Source organism: Phyllobates terribilis, unplaced genomic scaffold (genome assembly GCF_046119375.1).
Source record: "Phyllobates terribilis strain yellow unplaced genomic scaffold, ASM4611937v1 Scaffold_4__5_contigs__length_816908805, whole genome shotgun sequence".
Lineage (NCBI taxonomy): Eukaryota > Metazoa > Chordata > Amphibia > Anura > Dendrobatidae > Phyllobates > Phyllobates terribilis.
In genome coordinates, this window is record NW_027362764.1 from 266,409,265 (window position 1) to 266,428,236 (window position 18,972).

Consider the following 18,972-nt stretch of genomic DNA (forward strand, 5'->3'; position numbering starts at 1 on the left):
ATGTTAGTCTATGGGAGACTCGAGCATTTTTTGCGGTGGCACCCCCGGCAGTCTTTTAAAAGCCTAACAAGTGCCCAAAACGATAGTGACAGTGCTCAAATGACATGGGGACAGCATGGGGATCGCCCCAGGAAGCATTTCTGACCCCCAGGTCACTGCTGTCAACAACGTGGTCAGAGGTATTAAGCCACTTTTACAGGCTCATAATAAAACGTAAGTGAAACTTTTTTCCTGTGAAATATGTTAAGGAACATCCTTTCCAGGGAAAAGACTTGTGTATAAGTTAAAATAAATGACCAAAAACAAAAATACTCCTCCACACCTTCGGCTATGTTCACAAGTAGCATTTTTTATGCGTTTTTGCACTTTTGTATTGCTTTCAACTATGACAAATGCATTCACCGGGAAATGTCATTTTAACATTTTACAACCTTATCTGGCCATGTGCTGTGTGACACATGCATAAAGTGCTGAAAAGACATGGGAACAGCATGGGGAAGACCCCTGGAAGCATCTCTGACTCCCAGGTCACTGTCTAAAAGTGTGCCCATCATAAGTGATCCTTGCCGCATCAGAAGATGCAGACTTGCAACTATCCCCATGCAAGTTCTAGTCCCAGGGCAGTGTTCAATTGTACCTCCCCCATTCCTTGCAATACAAGCGCAAGTATGCAGCCTGCCACCCACCCACCCACCCCCAGGCTGCAATACCATACTGCTTGCTTGCTTGAACTTGAAATTGGGCCTTTTAGGCATGTGAAGGCGGAATCTGGCCACCACGTCATGGCTGTGTTGGCGGCCTGGAATTCATACTCAGTCCCCAGCCGCCCGGCGGCCGGGTGTCCATACTCAGTCCCCAGCCGCCCCGCGGCCGAATGTCCACACGGTCCCCAGCCGCCTGGGGGCAGTCGGGTGTCCATAAACGGTCCCCAGCCGCCCCCATTTCTCCTTGGAACATCCCCCCACACACTTTTCTTAGCCCGGCCTGCTTTAGGCAGCATTGGACGAGCCCACCAGAGAACCAGACTCCTCCGGTGGGCCCTGACTTCTCCATCGGTGGAGTTGAGAGTGCCAAGGTGAGGAGCATGATGATGATGACAGAAGTTAGCATCTGCTATGTTTTCTTTTAATGCAAGTGTAAGTGTGCAGCCTGCCACCCATCCACCCCCAGACTGCAATTCATACTGCTAGCTTGCACTTGAAATGGGGCCTTTTAGTTTAGAGGAGGCCGAAGCTGGCCACTACCTCATGGCTGCTTCGGCAGCGAGGCATCCATACTCAGTCCCCAGCCGCCCCTATTTGTCCTGGTGTGCCTTATACATAAGATTAAACGCGTATACCAAAACATTACCTGTGCCCTCCCCAGTGCATTTAGTGGGAAGGAGAGCCTATTCCGCTGTAGTGTGTGCATGGCAAATCCCTGTTCATGGTACATGCGAAGATGCCTCCCACCTTGCACCTGTCGTTGCAGACTTGCAACTATCCCCATTCAAGTCCTTGTCCCAGGGCAGTGTTCAATTGTACCTCTCCCATTCCTTGCAATGCAAGCGCAAGTATGCAGCCTGCCACCCACCCACCCCCAGGCTGCAATACCATACTGCTTGCTTGCTTGCACTTTAAATTGGGCCTTTTAGGCATGTGGAGGTGGAATCTGGCCACCACGCCATGGCTGTGTCGGCGGCCTGGTATCCATATTCAGTCCCCAGCCGCCTGGTGGCCGGGTGTCCCCGCTTGCTCCCCAGCCTCCAGGGGGTGGCCGGGTGGCCATACTCGGTCCCCAGCCACCCCTATTTGTACCGGTAACCTTTCCCACACTTTTCTTAGCCTGGCCTGCTTTAGGGCAGCATTGGCCGAGCCCACCGGACTATCAGACTCCTCCGGTGGGCCCTGGCTTCTCCATCAGGGGAGTTGAGAGTGCCAAGGTGAGGAGCATGATGAGGATGATAGAAGTTAGCATCTGCTTAGTTTTGTTGTAATGCAAGCGCATGTATGTAGTAGCGGCTAGGCCTGAGGAGGTCAGCGTTTTGGCGCATATCCTACCTCCTCCGAGGATTGCTGGATGTTTTCCTGCTACTATCCAAGTTCTATGACTCCCGTTAAAACAAAGCTTCAGGTGATAAATGATGGATGAGGTAGTGGCAAAGGAGAAAGAGCAGGAGGAACAGGGACCATTCACATCAATATCAGGCCAGTCAACCAGATATGTCTTGTAGGATATGTTTCTGTAACAAAAGGAGCGGTTCGGCTACACAGTTATAGGGCATACAGTGAGTGCAATGCCTACCAAAAATTTCGAGCCACTCCAATGCCCCTTGGAAATGACATGGAGGTCAGAGGGCGTTAACTAAACCTTTTTTTCCATTTATAGCAACTGGGTCTCCTGTGCACTGTTGGCCTAAGCAGTGAATGGAAGGCTTTCCAAAAATTATGAGGTACTGCAATGCCCCTTACAAGAGCCATGTGTGGCACCCCAGGGGTCTGGTCACCACAGTAATAGAGATTACGTCGGAGAGCAAGTGGGAGGTTTCCTGGTCAGGATCCCTTAAACATGCAACATCCTCCTGCCCCAGTCCTTGGAGGGGAGAATTCTGCCCTTATAAACTGGATCTGGGGTGGGGTTGAGTGAGTCAGAGAACAGTCAGAGTCAGAGTGAGAGCAAGGAAAAGTAACAGCAGGAGCGGGGAGCTAAAGACGAGGGGCTGGAAGCTGAGCAGAGCTCGCCCTGGCAGAAGACAATAGGAACCGGACACAGGAATCCGAAGCTGTGAGGACTTATATATCCAGCAGCAGAAACCAGCCGGCAGGGGATTTCAGGTCCTCTGGCCATAGAAGCCCGGAGGCTCAGTCACAAGCAAGGGACCAGCACCGCCGTCATGGAGCGGAGACTAACAGAAGGCCCCAAGTCACCAGCCATACGGGTGAGCACTACACGGTACACTCATGGACGTGGGCTACTTCTACCCGCTTACAGCAAGGTAGCCAGGAAGAGTGCAGACAGACGGGGAGGCCTACAACTCCACCTGGCCAGGGGAACTCCTGCTTGCTCACAGACTGACAAGGCCTCTTATGCTAGCCAGTACTCCCGGGAGGGTCTACCTTATAATCATCAGTAAAGACCCTGAACTGCACTGCAAAGACTCTGAGTCGTTCCTGCTGCGCTCGTGCACCATCACCCCCATCATCCACACTCACTGCCCTGAGGCTATACTCCTCCCGAGGGGAGTTATCCCATTTTATGCTGCGCACACAACACCAGCCTCAGCGGTCTGCCTCGCAGGGGTGGTACTCCCTGACCGCAATCCACGGGTGGCGCAGTCGGACATTTAACCTCAAAACCTAAGAAAGATTGCCACTGGTTTGACCAGCCTGAGCCACGGGATCGGGTCACCGCCACGGAGACTACAGACCCCAGAGACCCGGCACCGGGTATCCCACACACGTGTACACACGGCCCAGGGGGCGCGTCACATGCAGTACAGCATATTACAAACATAAGTCCCATTATTGGGGAGTGGGTCTCCCATAGTATTTGCTTATGCTTTCCCAGCAAAAGCTGCCAAAAATTAGGACGGAGCAACTTGCAATGCCCTTTACAAGAGCCATGCAGTACAGCATATTACAAACATAAGTCCCATTATTGGGGAGTGGGTCTCCCATTGTATTTGCTTATGCTTTCCCAGCAAAAGCTGCCAAAAATTAGGACGGAGCAACTTGCAATGCCCCTTACAAGAGCCATGCAGTACAGCATATTACAAACATAAGTCCCATTATTGGGGAGTGGGTCTCCCATAGTATTTGCTTATGCTTTCCCAGCAAAAGCTGCCAAAAATTAGGACGGAGCAACTTGCAATGCCCCTTACAAGAGCCATGCAGTACAGCATATTACAAACATAAGTCCCAATATTGGGGAGTGGGTGTCCCATGGTATTTGCTTATGCTTTCCCAGCAAAAGCTGCCAAAAATTAGGACGGAGGAACTTGCAATGCTGGCACCCTGGTGGTATAGTGGTGGTGGAGGCTGAGGATAAGGAGAAGTAGATAAAACAGCCGAAATGAGGAAGCGTATACCCATGTGTGGGTGTGAAGCGGTGCATGTGAATACACCTCCCGAAATAAGACAATGGATTTGACTTTATGTTACTCTGCTGTCATTTGGTGGTGATGAGAAGTCTGGCCCAATCCAGCCCTTGTTCATTTTGATAAGGGTCAGCTCGTCAGCATTGTCAGTTGACAGGCGAGTGCGCTTATCAGTTATAATTCCTCCAGCGGCACTAAAAACACGCTCCGATAACACGCTAGCGGCAGGGCAGGCCAGGACCTCCAAGGCGTACAGAGCAAGTTCATTCCAAGTGTCCAGCTTGGATACCCAATAATTAAAAGGCACAGAGGAATCACGGAGGACGCTGGTACGATCGGCAAGGTACTCCCTCACCATCTTTTGAAACTTTCCACTCCTTGTGAGAGTACCCCACGCCTCAGGGCCAGTAAGCTGGGCGGGTGTCAGAAAACTGTCCCAGGACGTTGACAGTGTTCCCCTGCCTCTGCTGGATTGGAGTTGCATCTCTCTCGCCTGTACGCCTTGGTTGGGCAACGAACTGTGACCTCTGCCGCTAGCGTGTTCAGATGGGAATTTTTTTAAGAGTTCTGCAGCAAGGGCCTTCTGGTACTGCCCCATTTTTGTAGACCTCTCCACCTCAGGAATAAGAGAGTGAAAGTTCTCCTTGTAGCGGGGGTCTACAAGTGTCACCAACCAGTAATGACTGTCACCCAACATTTTGACAATGCGAGGGTCACGGTTAAGGCAGCGTAACATAAAGTCAGCCATGCGTGCCAGACTGGTAACGGGCAAGATTTCCGTGTCCTCACCAAGATGACGACTGACCATGCTCTCCTCCTCCTCCTCTTCCTCCTCCCCCCTGTCCTCAGGCCACCCACGCTGAACCGACGGTATGACACTTGTACAGGTACTACCGTCTACAACGCATGATAGCAGCTCCTGTTCTTCCTCCTCCTCTCCCTCATTGTCCCCCAATGCACGTTGGGATGAGATGAGGCTGGGCTGTGTGTAATCGCCCGCTACGGCTTCTTGATCCATCTCATCATACTCTGGCTGCAATGCCTCCTCTTTAATTCTCTGCAGAGAGCGTTGCAAAAGACAGACAAGTGGGATGCTGACACTAATGATGGCGTCATCGCCACTCACCATCTTGGTGGCCTCCTCAAAGTTTGTCAGGATGGTACATATGTCAGACATCCAGGTCCACTCCTGAGGTCTTATGTGTGGAGTCTGACCTGAATATCGAAGGCCTTGTTGCAGCTGGTACTCCACAACTGCTCTCTTCTGCTCACAAATCCTTTGCAACATGTGGAGGGTAGAGTTCCAACATGTGGGGACATCACACACCAGTCGGTGTGCCGGAAGCTGCAAACGCTGCTGCAACACAGCAAGGGCGGCGGAAGCTGTAGCCGACTTGCGAAAATGAGCTGACAGGCGGCGTACTTTCACGAGCAGATCTGGTAACTCGGGGTACGATTTAAGAAACCGCTGAACCACGAGGTTAAGCACATGAGCCAGGCATGGTACGTGTGTGATCTCACCTCGCCTCAGAGCCGCCACCAGGTTACGGCCATTGTCACACACAACCATGCCGGGATGTAGGTTCAGTGGTCTCAGCCACAGATCTGCCTGCTCTTTCACAGCTGTCCACAACTCACAAACAGTGTGAGGTTTATCACCTAAGCTTATGAGTTTCAGCACAGCCTGGGAGGAGGAGGAGGAGGATGCGCAGAAGCTGTACACTGTGGGGGCAACTCTGACTGACATAGGGCCCGCAATCCTCGGTGTGGGGAGGATGTGTTCCGTCCCAAGGTCCGACTGGGTCCCGGCTTCCACTATGTTTACCCAGTGTGCTGTCAGAGAGATGTACCGTCCCTGGCCACAAGCACTTGTCCACGTGTCCGTTGTCAGGTGGACTCTCCCAGTAACTGCGTTGTTGAGGGCACGGCAGATGATTTGGGACACGTGCTTGTGTAGTGCGGGGATGGCACACCGGGCAAAATAGTGTCGGCTGGGGACAGAGTACCGAGGGACAGCCACCGCCATAAGATTGCGGAAGGATTCCGTCTCCACCAGCCTAAAAGGCAGCATTTCCAATGCAAGCAGTCGTGAAATGTGCGAATTTAGGACTGTGGCCTGTGGGGCGTTAGCTGCGAATTTCCGCTTTCGTTCAAAGGTCTGGGATATGGACAACTGAACGCTGCGGTGGGACGTGGACATGGACGTTGATGCTGTTTCTTGAGAAACTGCCATAACAAGTGAAGACTGAGAGGAGGGGGCATCTTTACATGCAGTATGGACAGGGGATTGCCTTGCACACACAACAGGGGGTTCTATTGCACGCACAACAGTGGAAGAAGCAGTGGTGACACCCGCTGACACTGGTCGTGGACCCAGGGTTTCGCCCCACAAAGTCGGGTGCTTTGCTGCCATGTGCCTGATCATGCTGGTGGTGGTCAGGCTGGTAGTTTTGTCACCCCTGCTGATGCTGGCATGGCAGGTGGAACATATGGCCTTTTTGGGGTTATCAGCAGAGTCTTTAAAAAAATTCCACTCTGGAAGACCTACCGCTTGTACTGGCAACGTCCCTCGTGTTGGTGTTACGGGGAACGGTTGCCTGCCTTCTGTCTGCGGCCACCACACTGCTTCTTCCTGCCTGTTGGGGTACTCTGCCTCCCTCCCCCTGTGTGCTGCTGGCCTCACTCTGCATGTCCTCCTTCCACGTTGGGTCAGTTACTAGATCATCCACCACCTCCTCCTCTTCCACTTGCGCACCACGATCCTCCTCCTCACTTCCTGGCAATTGTGTCTCGTCATCGTCCACCTCTTGTGACAGATTGCCAACGTCGACTTCCTGTGGCCGTGGCTGTTCAAATATTTGGGCATCGCAACATGGGATCTCCTCTTCCACCACTTCAAGCATATCAGGCGAGGGGCCCAAATGTGGAAATGGACCAGTGAACAGCTCTTCAGAGTGTCCAAGTGTGGGATCACTTGCTGTCTGACGACACTCGGCATGGTGGGAGGAAAGAGCATCAGGGTGAGGAGGAGTATGCGGTCGAGACTCACGGCTACTAAGAGTTGACCATGTGGAAGACAGACCGGAGGTGGTGGTGCCCAGGTAACTGAAAGTATTGTCTGCTATCCAATTAATAACCTGTTCACACTGATCAGTTCTCAATACTGGTGTTGTTCTGTGCTTCCCTAGTAATTCGGTCAAGAAGTGGGAGCGAGAAGATGTGGCTGTTGGTTGTGGCACATTTTCACCTTGACCACGGCCCCGTCCTCTGCATGAACTATCACCAGAACGTCCACTTCCACGTCCCTTGCCACGCGCCTTGCCCATTGTAAATGAAGTAAAATAGCTTACACTTGCACTATCAATGGAAAAAGGGTAATAAAGAGTAGATTAGAACCGTGGAAGAGGAAAACCACAGTTATTGTTTACTGGGGTATACCACACTTTTTTAAATAGAGATATTTGCGGCTGAACAGTGAGCGACACACTCAAACTGCTTTTTTTTAGATACCAAAGGCCCAAAACTGGATAGTACAGCGATTTGACCCGTGGAACTGCGAAACCACACTGGGATGTCGGGCCTACACAAGACTATTTTCAACAGATATATTTTTGTGTCACAACAGTCAGGAGACACTACTGTTTTTCTTTACGGAAAAAACTACCAAAACCTGAATAATAGAGATTTTTTACTGTGGAACAGCAAAACCACAGTTATAATTTACTGGTGTATACCAGGCTTTTTAAAATATATATATATTTGCGGCTGAACAGTGAGCGACACACTCAAACTGTTTTTTTAAGATACAAATGGCCCAAAAGTGGATAATACAGAGGTTTGTACTGTGGAACTGCAAAACCACACTTGTATTTCTCGGGCCTACACCAGACTATTTTCAACAGATATATTTGTGTCTGAAAAATCAGGGAGACACTTATTATTTTTATACAGCAAAAAATGCCAAAAACAGGATAATAGAGATGTTTTACCATGGAACATCAAAACCACAGTAATAATTTACTGGTGTATACCAGGCTTTTTAAAATATATATATATTTGCGGCTGAACAGTGAGCGACACACTCAAACTGTTTTTTTTAGATACAAATGGCCCATAGAACTGCAAAACCACACTTCTATTTCTCTGGCCTACACCAGACTATTTTCAACAGATATATTTGTGTCTGAAAAATCAGAGGCACACTTTTTTTTTGGGGGGGGGGGGGGCACCAAAAGGTTAATAAGATGGGTATTTGTACATTGTGAAGGAGGAAAAAAAAAAAGAGGATTTAGATAAAAAAAAAAAAAGGATTTTTCCTGGCCCCCGAGACCTGGAGCTAAGTCCAGCTATTTCAGTAACAGGAGCACACAGGACTGTAATGCAGCGTTTGCTGGTATAACCACTGCGTCTCCTATACAGCCTGCCTGCCTGATATACCTGGGATGGATATTAGTCCTGAGAAGGACTGTTTGTTTGATCTGGCAGCCTTTACAGACCCTACACTAACTATTTTGCAGGATATATCTCTCCCTAAATCAGCAGCGCTGTCCCTACACTGTCTGATCCGGAGCGACTGTGTCCAAGATGGCGGCGCCCGGTTTTAAATACTCGAGGTGACGCTGTGCGGCCAGCCAATCACTGTAATGCCCACAAACAACATGGCTGCGGCATTACAGTGACTGGCTGGCAATCCCTGCATGTTCATTGGCTCTGTAAAGAGCACCAAACATGCAGGGCGGAGACCCGAGCTCCCACCCGAGTAACCCGGAAATGCTCGGTGCTCGCCGAACATCCCGAGTAGCGTGATGCTCGGGCGAGTACCGAGCAGTGTCGAGCATGTTCGCTCAACACTAATATTTATCCATAACAATTCAAGTAGAATTTTATGCGTTATTGTGTCCTCGAACAGTAAGATTAGTATTCTAATAATTCTCCCAATATTTATTGCTCCTTGCTCTCAGCTGACATAACTAAAGATAGGTAAAATCTTACAGGGTAAGGTTTATGTATTGCATTGCTTGGCACACAAATTTACCAATGATTTTAATGGCTTAATAAATGTATGATGTACTCTACAATCTGTGATCTGTAGCCTAAAAGGTGGTGTGGGCTGTTTGGAGAACATCATTTTCTCCTGCCATTCCCCGTGCAGAATGTTCTGCACAAAACACTTCACATTATACAAGTGTTTGTCCTTTAAAAACTCACTAGAAGAGAAAACACTTAAGCTGTATTCTATTATGTCGGAGTATAATATTGCTGTAGATTCAATGAGCTCACACTGCAGATGTCATTTATTACTGAGTATTCAAGATTATTCAGCTCTCCCTCAGAGAATGAGATCAGCTATTCCAAGGTTACAGCTATAAGAGATAACGCACTAGTAAAGGCAGAACATCGTTATTATGGGTCAGAAAGATTCTCCTGCCAGTCTACAGGAATAGTGTAATTACTTTTATGTTTTTGGAAGCGCTGGGTTCTTAAGGACAACGAGACACTGGTGACATTGGTATACAATTTAAAGGGTTATTCCCATATTTATGGATGGGTAATGTCTCATAGTGCTTGTTAATACATGCACGTTTCTCAATTACTTTATGTTCAAATTTCCCTGCAATTCACTGATATTATCAGTTTTCTCCTGCAGTCTAGCAGCAGTGAAAGAACATGCTCAGTACTTACCAGCCCTTTTCTATTAAAAAGCACAGTGTTAGATCTGATCATGGCTAGCTTCAATGCTACTGTACTGCAGCAGCAAGGCTGACCCATATAGCAGCATCGCAGAGCACACTTCAGGTCAGTTATGCATTGAACTGTCAATCAAGCAGTTGCATCCCCCAGCAATCAGGAAGTCAGCTGGCTGAACTAACAAGATGAGACCCACACTTCCCCTTTTAGTTTTACTTCATCCCTGACCGCAGTTTTGTATATAAGAAAAAAACACACACGCTGCACTCACCTTCCCCAGGTCCACTGATGTGTGTGCTGTTCCTGGTGTCTGGCATTGTGATCTGACCTCACATTCGCAGTCAATGAATGAGCTCAGCGGCTCTGCAAGTGTAGATGGAACGCTCCACTCAGAGCCGCAGAGGTCGCAGATTGGCTGCAATGCTGTCGACATGACATCAACACTGAAGTCAATGCCAGACACCGGGAGCAATGGCAGAAACTAATCAGTGTACTCGGGAGTATAGAGCATTTTGGTTTTTTTTATGCCAAACTGCACTATGGGACGAAATGTCATTAAACGCGGACAACCCCTTTAAGGCAGCTGTAAGCAACGTTGTCTGGTCTAAGAAGCACAGACCATCAGACTCTTGTAATGCGCCCATACACCTTCAATAGCATTAAGCTAAACACCATTTGGGCCACACCTATTCTTTCTGACTTACCACATACACATGCACTGTGGGAAACCTGTGAAAGCAGCTCCACCATAAAGAAAATTATGTCCATTCAAATCAGTATAATGCAGAATATGAAGTGTCATCTAAAGCAGGCAAAGTTTGATTTTTGTTATGTTTTACTACTTTTGCACAATAAATACATGTGTTACCATTATCCAAGAGCCATAACTGTTCCTATTTTTCAGCGCCAAAACTATGGAAAGTCTTTCAATTGCTTTTTATTCAATTTTTTTTTTATTTATGGGAGTAGGTGGGTTGGGGACAAAGATTAACAAAATACAGTAAGTCTGGAATTTTTTAATAGCTTTTTCATTGCTTTCATTGCACAGTAATAATCGACATATTACCTGTATTCTGTGGGTCAACATTACATTAATACCGAATATGTCTTTCTCTTAAATTAAAGAGAACTTGACAGACGATTCCTGCTGCCCACACTGTTATTGCAGTCGTGTATAGCCTACTCTAAAATGCTGAATACTTTGAAAAGTCGGCTGGGAATTACGAGTCTTCCTGCAAGCCTTCCCTAGACTGACAGGTTTCTTTCTGTACAAACGCATAGGGAGAGACCTGTCAGTCAAGGGAAGCAGGGCGGGGAGAAGCCGCCAGGGTCCTGTCCCGGACTAGTCAGCCAAGCCGCATAGTCCTCAGACGACTTTTCAAAGTGTCTTCTTTGAAACATAGTAGTGTTTCTAAGTACAATGTAAAAGGTCTGCAACAATACAACCAGTGTTTGATTCATGCTGTAGTTTTATGGCCATACGATAGGCTATCAATATCAGAAAGGTTGGACATCTTCACCAATCAACTGACTGAAGAGGTTCTAATCATGGCTTTCAAGAAACCTTTTCACTTACCATTATAGGTATTTTTGTGGATATCTTAAGACTTTTATTTAAACCAAAAATTGTATTCCCTAATCCCTTATCGATATGTGTGTAGTGTAGGGTGAATATTTTTTAAATTTACCAATCGCCATCTTCTCTGGGTGGCAGTGACCTATCGATCGTTCTCTAACCCACTTGATGACTATTCATGCTAGCTGGCTCACACAGGCTTTTATCTGGAGCGGGAGTCGTTTTCTCATTGTAAGTGTATGAGAAGCCATGATGTGAGTCTTATATTGGGAAAGCAATTACCGGTCCACACAGAAGATGCCGTGAGAGCTGGCTATGATGAATAGTGATCACATGGTAGTCCAGGAGAGGATCGGAACGTCGCAGGGACCCAAAAAAGACGGCAATTGGCAAGTATTTAAAACACATTCACATTGAGAAGAGAATAACATTTTTGTAGGAGTGCTTCTTTAAAGCTCACCAGCATGTGAGGCGGTAGGAACGCCAAGATGTCACATCTGCCGACCAGCTGTAAGCAAGTGCTGTGTAGTTTGTTCTCTCCACACAAAAAATACTAAAAACAACTAAGCTCACATTCAATATCTATGATTAGGAGATAAAGTAAGTGATTAAAAGGGGTTAAAAATGGAAAAATAATGGGCTATGCTTAAGGTAAGCGATAAACATCTAATCAGCTGGTGGTCTGTGTAGAGAGACAGAGTGCCACTTCCCCTGTACAATTAACTAGTTACAGCACAGCACATGGTAGCGGCTGTGCCAGATATTGCACATCGGTATCAGGGATACCGTAAGACTATATTCAGACTGCAGTAGTCAAATCCTGAAAAACTCAGCAGGAAAACCTTATCCAAATGGTAAGTTTAGGAAACATTTCTTTCCTGATGACCCTATTTTTGAAAGAAAAGTTCATCTGATTGCTACTGGTTCAACTTCTCTTATCCTGAAATATCAAGGTATTAATGGGAAATAGGCATCTCATAAAACATACCCCTGCAGCGGACACCGCAGCGGGCTTTCTATTCTGGCACAAGGTGGGGTATATGGCATATAGTAAGAGGTTCATGTTTGGGAGGATGCAGCAATAGAGAGGGAGGGTAAATGGCATCTGGCAATGGAGTAAATGAAGATCCAGAAAAAACTCTTACCAGGGCTTCATAATCTTCTGCAATTTTTGATATTTCCTGCAAATACACAAATATAAAGAAATGTAAGTAAAAAAGAAACTCAAGTCAATTCACGGTAAAGATGTCCATATACAGTTTGCTCATCAGTCACATGAGATTTCCATCACACAAGCACAACGAGGCATTTACAGAAATGCAAACATGTGGATGAACTGTGACGATGTTAAAGGTGAATGTCCACCTCAATTAAAATGTACCAATGAATGCACAGTGCAAGGTTTAAAATATCTAGTCCTTCCTTTTATTCTTTCAGGTGTGGTTCCCCCGGCTCCCAGCCCTTTCTCCATCTACATAATAGCGACTCCCATCCTCCATAGAGAAGGAGCTTTGGAGGTCTGAGACACACCCTGCTCTGGGCTTATGCATCTTACAGGAGTGTCTCATAGGACTATTGCAATAGTTTAGAAGTCTAGGACACTCCTGTACTCCCAGAAGGAATGGCTGAGGGCAGCGAAAGTGTATCAGACGTCCAAGCACATGGTGCATAGAGAATGCTGGTAGCCATCAGAGGAATCAAAACAGAATAAGTAAAGGAAGACAATGGATATAGTAACTAAACGTCATGTGTTTATTGTGAAGTCTTTCTCGTGAGGTGGAGAGTCACTTTAGGCCTCATTCCGATGTCCAATTTTCTCACATACAAGAAAAACAGACCAATTATTTTAATCAGAGTATGGTCCGAGTGTGAGCAGTTTAGGTCGTAAGTGGAGAGAAAAAAAAGTTTCTCCACCTTTACCTTTCTGACAGTCCGTGAAAATCGGATCGCACTCAGTTGTCATCAGAGTGCAGTCCAAATTTTTCACAGATCTTAGACTTGCATTGTCGATTTTGATCCAACCCTAGGATCAAAATTGGACATGTCTCTGTTTTTTTTTTTTTTTTAAATGGACCACTAAGTCTGAGGAAAAATTGGACATGTAAACAAACCCATAGACTATCATTGGTACGAGTACTTATCCATGAAAAACATGGATAGCTCTCGTAGAAGAAAACTGATGAATGAAAGAGCCCTATGTCACATGAAAGTTTGTCCACATAGGTAGATGTTTCGTACAGATTATCCTACAATCCTAGCCAAAAACAGGTCTCCAAAGTCTGTTACAGAAGTTAAAAAAAATAAATATATAAAAATAACTCTAAACGAAGGGATCATTGGGGTTGTGGTAGAAATTCTAAAGAAAAAAGCGCAATGAAAAACAGCATTGTATGTGAAAAACAGCATTGTATGTCATCCACCAGTATTTGTTGCAAATGTGCCATGATCAATTGATGATTAACATAAATGAGATAACAACCAATTCCTTTCTAAATTGTTACAAAGCAGCCATAAGGGAAATTCTAAATACTAAACTTTATGAATCCAGATGTCAGATTCTGCCAAGGACATCAAGTGTGCTGGCCTAAGTAATGTACCAATGTAAGCTCTGGTTATTGGCGAGTATTGGTATTTATGCGGCTTCTTGGCAACCTGTGGATTCAGTACACTGGAATAGCTGCATATTTTCTACTTTCTTCCGATTGTGGGTTTTTTCAGTAGGCTACAGCAGAAATAAGCAGCCACTGCTGAGGTAAGCAAATATCCTAATATTTTACACTCTTCAGTCTCTGCATGGCATCAGGGCTCAAGATCAGATCTATTTCTAAAAAAGGAGTTCTCTTTCTTTATCACAAATGAAGTAGGAACAAGTTTCTGCAAGACATCAGATGTATCCTAGCAAAGCAACACCTAGACATCATGAAAAGGTATCAGTCAACCAGACAGATACTATACTTTTGGGGCCCAATTTATCAAACTGGCAAAAAACTGTTGAAAATGTTACTGAATTTTTGCGCAACACAAAGTTGGGCAAAAATGTTGCAACGTTTGGCATTTTTACTTCAGCTCCAACGTTTTGGAAAGTGGAACAAGTCAAGCGGAAGGAGGCATGGACTACTACTGCCAGGCAAATTCATCACAATTTATGCCATTAAGGCAGCAGAACTGTACTCCAATCCAGGGGGCTATTGCATCAAAAATGGCATTTTGGATGCCAGACTTGAAGCGTCAGCTAGAAAAAATTCAGCACCAAAATTCATTCAGATGCTTGCTCTTCATTACCAGTTTGGCTTCAGCTGTGCCAGGGGCAGAAATGTATTACAGTCACAGACTGGAGTCATGGACGAAGTACATTTCTGCTTCACTTTCTGCTGTTGTGGTGGCATATATTATGAATTTTCCATGTGGCACTATGTCACACCCCGTCCACTCAACAATTCTGAGATATTTTCAAGAGCTTTACACTAGTTTAATGAATCGGGGCCATTTCTGTCTCCAGTATATGGCAGCTGAAAGATGTGCACGCATTTAAATGAATTTGGAGCATCTTAATCCAGCACATTTTTCGCCAGACCGGGTGTACAAAATGCCAGTCTCCATGAATCGGTCTGTGTCATCTACTGTTTTTTTTGCATTTGAGAAAAAAACTGCAGTATCCAGATATTCCACAAATGTGAATCAAAAGATATTACTTTTGGAAAAAAAAAAAACACATTTGTAGGGATTGTTCAGATTCTTTTAAACATTTTTTCACAATTTCAAAATAATTATAACCTCTCCCAAAAAAACCTCACATTTTTAACAAAAAATGGTTTATGCTGGAAATAAAAAATAATATAGGGTAATTTTTCGGGTATGACCCATTCTATAAAACATTTTTCAATTTTCAACCAACACAATGAACGGTGCAACAAAATGTGAGCCATTATGAAAGTAATCTGAAAACAACTAGCTCCCCATCCTTAAAGGAGTGGTCTGATACCTAAAATGTATCTTCTAAATACCCATTTTTACACCCCAAGCAATTTTATAAATAGCTTCACTCTAAAATACCCTACACGACTCCTTATCTTGGTAATCTCTACACGTATATTTTTTTACTGGACTTCCTGTGAGGTTTCATTTGAAAGGAGTCTCAAAGGAAGGGTCATCAGGAGGCTGAGGTTACACTCACTTTCCAGCAGCATCTATCATCCCACCTGGAACAGCACGTCATCAGGAAGCAACACTGCAGCCACTTACTACAGTTTCTTTCATCACCGCCCTCTATTGATGTTCTGGATCCATGGTGCTGATAGAAGCTGTAGGAGAGGTGAGTGCAGCGCCGGCACTCTGCTTCTGTCCCTGCTACCACAGCTTTTTACTAAGAAAGGAAACATCAGTGGGTGTAGATAGAAGCCGCGCGAGTGACACCAGTGCCGCCCAACAGCTTCCATCACCGCCCTAAAATGAATAGTCATCAGGGGCGGTGATAGAAGAAGGGTGAGTGACACCAGTGCTGCCCTCTAAGCTGATGACGATTCGTTTGAAGGTGGTAATAGAAGCTGTGGGGCAGCGCTGGTGTCACTTGCCCTGCTTATATCACCGCCCCCTGATGACATCTTGTTTCACAGTAAGAAGCTTCTGCAGGAGGCAACAGAAGAAAAGTACCAAAACTTCATAGAAAAAAAAACACATTTACGGATTAGCTGTATAAAGAGAAGTGTAGGGTATTTTATAGTAAAGCCAATTACAAAAGTGCTTAGGGTGTAAAAATAGATATTTAGAAAGGACATCTTAAGTAACAGACTACCCCTTTAATACAGCACTAATCAGTTCTAATTTGTACAGTGTATCATGCTACAATTTTCACCTGCTTAAAACTTCTATGTATTCCCTGTTGAGAGTTAATAAACAAAAAAGAGATGACCTATTTTACAGCAAGCGGAGATTAAATTCAGTAATTATCACAAGAGTACATAACGAAATCTAGATTCAAAATGAAGGACAAGTTAAAAGAACATGTTTTAGCTGTAAACTCATACAGTCAAAAACTCCTTTGTAAAACCACTGTAATTAGCAGTAAAAATGCTTGCAGTTTTGCCACAAATACTCTTTGCATGTGAAGGTATCTTAAGGATATGTTCACAGGCAGCAGTCATGCTGGGGCTTTAAACCACGGAAGGCTTATTTAGCTGCTGTTTTTTGACCATTTCCCTGCACAATCTTTTAATCATGCAGAAAAAAAGCTGTTTCACCTGCAAAACTCTGAGACTATTACTAGTTCTCAGAATGCTGAGCTCCGTCGACACCACTGATTGGCAGCTTTTTGTGTATAGGCAGAAAGTTGCCAATCAGTGGTGGAGGGGGGGTTATGCAGAGCAGTATGATAACTATTCCTATAGTAATAATCTCCTGCTGATAAAACAGTGATTTTATTGAAACTTCAAAAAGCAGCACAGTAAGTGATACATTGCTGGAATCAGGGCCTCTGTCTCTACATTATGATTCTATCAAATTAAATAGCAAAAACCTGCTGACAGATTCCCTTTAAGTAACTGTTCAGGGAAACAATGGAAAGACTGCGACAGAACAGGTCTAAAAGGCGCATCATAACTGCTGCGCCTGAACATACCCTTAATATAAATCACCCTAGAAAATATTGGTATAGAATAACCATGAATTTTATTAAAGAATATGCGCAGTCACAAAGACACATAGCAATGTCAAATATTATAAAGCAGTGTACCGGAGAAGATGGCAAAGTGCTCCGGAAAGTACTGTATTCAGAGCCTGTAAGAATGGGATTAGGTTTGTAGGAAAATGATAGCCCTGAAATTAACATTTGCGGCACTTGCTAATTTAAAAGTAAAGCATGACAGGTTCTCCTCCTTTGTGAAGCACTGTGTACTTGTAAGTGCAGCCTTCTACAGACTGCACAGAGATCTTATTCTGAGAATGGCCTTTGATAGAGAAGCCTATGACTAGAGCTGCCATCAGCCTCCTCCAACAGCTTTCCCATGAGCAGTGTTTTTCAATTGCAGGAGGCTGATCGATAGATCTGGTCACCCGCTCCTCCACATCAGTCATTTTTTGAGAGAGTTGTCTGTTTGTGAAGAAGGCTTTATTAACAAGTATGGGGTTCTCGCTTCAAGTGACATGTCTGGCTTGATTTAGAACAAAATTCATTTGTTTGTTCTTCTGGTCATCCATGGTATTGATGACATCCTTCTCCAGCACAAATTTAAAGGCGTTGATTCTTCTTCTCGTCTTCGTCTTGTTTCTTTATCGTCCAGGTTTCACATCTGTAGGTTATTACAGAAAAGACCAAACTATGTAAGAGCCTCTGTCTTCATTACCAGTGAAATGTTTCTCAATTGGAAGACCTCAAATGACTTCATAGTTCATTCTCCTCTTGACTTCCGGTGTTGTCGTTGCATCTTGAGTGATCATTGATCCAAGTAGGTTAAAGAAAGGGTCACCAAGCTTCGACTTGCTGACTTTGGACACATCATACGATGAGAGAAGAGAGAAAGCACATGGTCGGAAAAATAGAAGGAACAAGGCAAAGAGGCAACACCAGCAACCCGATGGCTTGATACAATTAATATAACGGCGGAGAAGACCCTTGTAGACCTATCTAGGCTCGCACAAGATCGATCTTCCTACAGATCGTTCATACATCAAGCCGCCATGACTCGATATGTTTAAAAAAAATGGCGTGCTTCAGAAAAAAAGGAAGTGCCATAAAATTATATTCTATATTCTCGACAAATTTGTTAAAATTAGCAAAAAGTAGACAACTCCTTTAAAGAATTATCAGGCCTTTACTCTTGCGCTGTGCATAAGATTTTATTAATTTGAAATAAGATTCCCTTCTTCAAAGCATAAAATGTAATACTAGATCTAATGTTTTAATCTAAAATGAGAATAATGCAAATAAGTAAAGAATGAACCCAAAGCTTTCTTAAAAGTTTAGCAGGTTTGTTCTAGACAAGTAGTGTGTTTCTGTACTACAAATCATTTAATCTTAACTATACCCCACAGTCTCATAACTTACAGGGCAAAGGAGCAAGAAGTAATTGAAGGCACAGACTCCTGTGTATTCCCTTTATACTGTTGCTGTAAATGGGATTTGGCTGTGGTTCACATTTTCTTTTAATTACATTTTCTCAAAGGTATAATTTTGTAGAAGAGGAAAAGGGATAATGTCAGACACAACCCTCTTCTTGCTCCAGCACTAGAAAGCAATTTCTTTAATCTCTTTAATGCAGTATGGTACAACATACACACAGCAAACATTGTACTTGTCATTTTAGCAGGTAATCAGCTTTCTATCCTCCCGTGCTTCCTGATCTTTGCTGCCTATTACGACAAATCCTTGGTGCTCAGAGTGTATGGAAATGCTGGTTTGACATTAGCTAGGATCATGGAAATGATTAATTTGATTTGAAAGAAGCTTTAAACTATAAAAGGATTTAAGTCACATTTTATGTCAACACAAGAGCTGGCCGAAAGGGAATTTATTCTTCAAAGTAGCAGACAAATGAATAACGCGAAAACTGCCATGGAGAACTGGTCGCATCTGGAGAGGCGCAAACCTTAGATGAGTTGATAAAAGAATAGAAAATTTGCTAACTCTGCTATAAATACA

The 18,972-nt window shown here is 44.7% G+C and overlaps 1 protein-coding gene across 3 annotated transcripts in view; it reads right to left on the minus strand.

Annotated features, from left to right (window-relative positions):
- The window catches only part of ELMO1 (engulfment and cell motility 1), a 525,215-nt gene that overhangs the window by 401,343 nt on the left and 104,900 nt on the right, over positions 1-18,972 (minus strand). For all 3 annotated transcript variants that reach the window (XM_073678246.1, XM_073678245.1, XM_073678247.1), the window contains one exon: positions 12,485-12,520. In XM_073678246.1, coding sequence (XP_073534347.1) covers positions 12,485-12,520 — 36 coding nt within the window. The remainder of the gene's footprint in view (positions 1-12,484; positions 12,521-18,972) is intronic.